This window comes from Musa acuminata, chromosome BXJ2-10 (assembly GCF_036884655.1).
Source record: "Musa acuminata AAA Group cultivar baxijiao chromosome BXJ2-10, Cavendish_Baxijiao_AAA, whole genome shotgun sequence".
Lineage (NCBI taxonomy): Eukaryota > Viridiplantae > Streptophyta > Magnoliopsida > Zingiberales > Musaceae > Musa > Musa acuminata.
The window spans coordinates 25,159,339-25,160,936 of NC_088347.1; the positions used below are offsets into that span (position 1 = coordinate 25,159,339).

Sequence of the window (1,598 nt, forward strand, 5' to 3'; positions counted from 1 at the left end):
CTTTGAATCGGTAGATCATGGGAAATCCACGAACACCAAGGCCCAACTCAGCGTCAAGTCATGGTTAGATCATTCTCTGCCATTTCGGGAACTCCTCCGCATGCACCTGCCATTTCGGCGCCGCCACTGTCGAGAAAAATCATTCATGTAGCAAATTTCTCGCTTTGGGAAGAGATGTTTGAATGCACCCGTTCGTTGGGTAAACAGTGGCCTCATCACATGTGGACTCTGCTTCAGAGTAAGGCAGGATTTGTGGAACTTTTGTCTTGCAGATGTTTTGTTATGACAAATTGTTCGATATGTTTTCTTTTCCTTCATCGTAGACCTCGGCAAGCATGGTTTCGGGTCGGTTTCTCTTTCCTCGGAGAACACTATGTTTCAAGAGGCTTATCTGGAGGTAGAAGATGATGAAGTCTAGAGAAAACGCAATCCCAAGTGCACAAGAAGATGACGAAGTCGATGAACACCAAACTCCACATGGAACACAAAAGAATACCTTTTGCAGTCTCCAGAAGGAGGAGGAAAAGATTAGATCGATAATATTATAAGAAGCAATTAATTCCAGTAGCACACAGCAATCACAGTCCACAGGAAGCCACTTCACTGTCGCTATGTTATGCCTCATCATTGAACCAAAGCTCATCAACCACAAACAACCAACCGACTTTATTTAATGACCACTCAAACACGACATATCGTTCTCCATCTTTCACGCACGCTACTATCACTATAATTATTGTCCATCTCATCTGCCAGGGAGCTACACGGCGGTGACGGCAATCTTCATGCCGGCCTGGCAGTGGCCGGGGAAGCTGCAGATAAAGTAGTTCGTTCCTCGGGCCAGCGTGATGCGGTCGTTCCCGGAAGTGAAGACCCTCGAGCCTGTCGGAGCCGAGCAACCCCTGTAGCCGGCCGCGCTCACCGCGACCACGTTGTGAACCGAAGGATTGTACCTGAAAACTGCACCAGTTCACGAACGCGACAAACAACAGCGCATCAATCAATCAATCAATCAGTCCTGTGAAGGCAAGTGGCTAAGATGCATGCACAAGAGGCAGTGATCGCTCACCGAGCACGTCGCCGGGCCTGAAGCTCTTCCCACTGGGCCAGCCGACAACGTTGAAGGTCCAGCCGCCGCTGTCGCCGACGACGTACGTGGCGGCATCCGCGATCTCGCTGTGGATGAGGAGGCAAAGCAGGGCCAACCCCAGAGCCACGGCACTGCCCCTTCCCTGAGCCATCGATCACTCCCAACTCAAGAGCTACGACTACGAGCAGTGGTGAGTCCAAGGCTTGTTGTGGAGCTCCGCAAGCAAAGGATGGCCTTTTATAGCCATCCGACCAAGGAAGGGGATGAGTGGGGTGGGGAAGGAATGGGACCCTTTGAGGTCGAAAAGTCCACGCAGCTCATTACTTTTAGCCTGCGGTGGAAACAGAGGGTAAACTGAAAGCGGCCAACCACCCCAATACGAGGCCAAAACGTTGGACCAGGGAGTCGCTGCTACGATAACTTGGCCTGTCGACTAGTCGAAGAAAAGGTCGTGTGAGCAGGCGAACGAAGACACTGAAACGACGGAAGCCGAGTGATGCCACGGTCG

General features: G+C 51.5%; 1 protein-coding gene across 1 annotated transcript; it reads right to left on the reverse strand.

The window, feature by feature from the left end:
- Window positions 1–515: 515 nt before the first annotated feature.
- LOC135626044 (chemocyanin-like) lies at window positions 516–1,315 on the reverse strand. The gene is made up of 2 exons (XM_065131233.1): window positions 1,070–1,315; window positions 516–960 (listed from the first exon to the last, which is right to left on the reverse strand). The coding sequence occupies exons 1-2, from the start codon at window positions 1,239–1,241 to the stop codon at window positions 761–763; spliced, it is 372 nt and encodes a 123-aa protein (XP_064987305.1). The 5' UTR covers window positions 1,242–1,315; the 3' UTR covers window positions 516–760.
- Between the last annotated feature and the right edge of the window lie 283 nt (window positions 1,316–1,598).

What these genes read in the sequence shown, in the direction of transcription:
- LOC135626044 (XM_065131233.1), bottom strand. Translation starts at nt 1,241, where the DNA reads ATGGCTCAGGGAAGGGGCAGTGCCGTGGCTCTGGGGTTGGCCCTGCTT. An exon ending in CAGGCCCGGCGACGTGCTCG is followed by an intron (nt 961 to 1,069) that starts GTGAGCGATCAC and finishes GAACTGGTGCAG; the next exon opens with TTTTCAGGTACAATCCTTCG.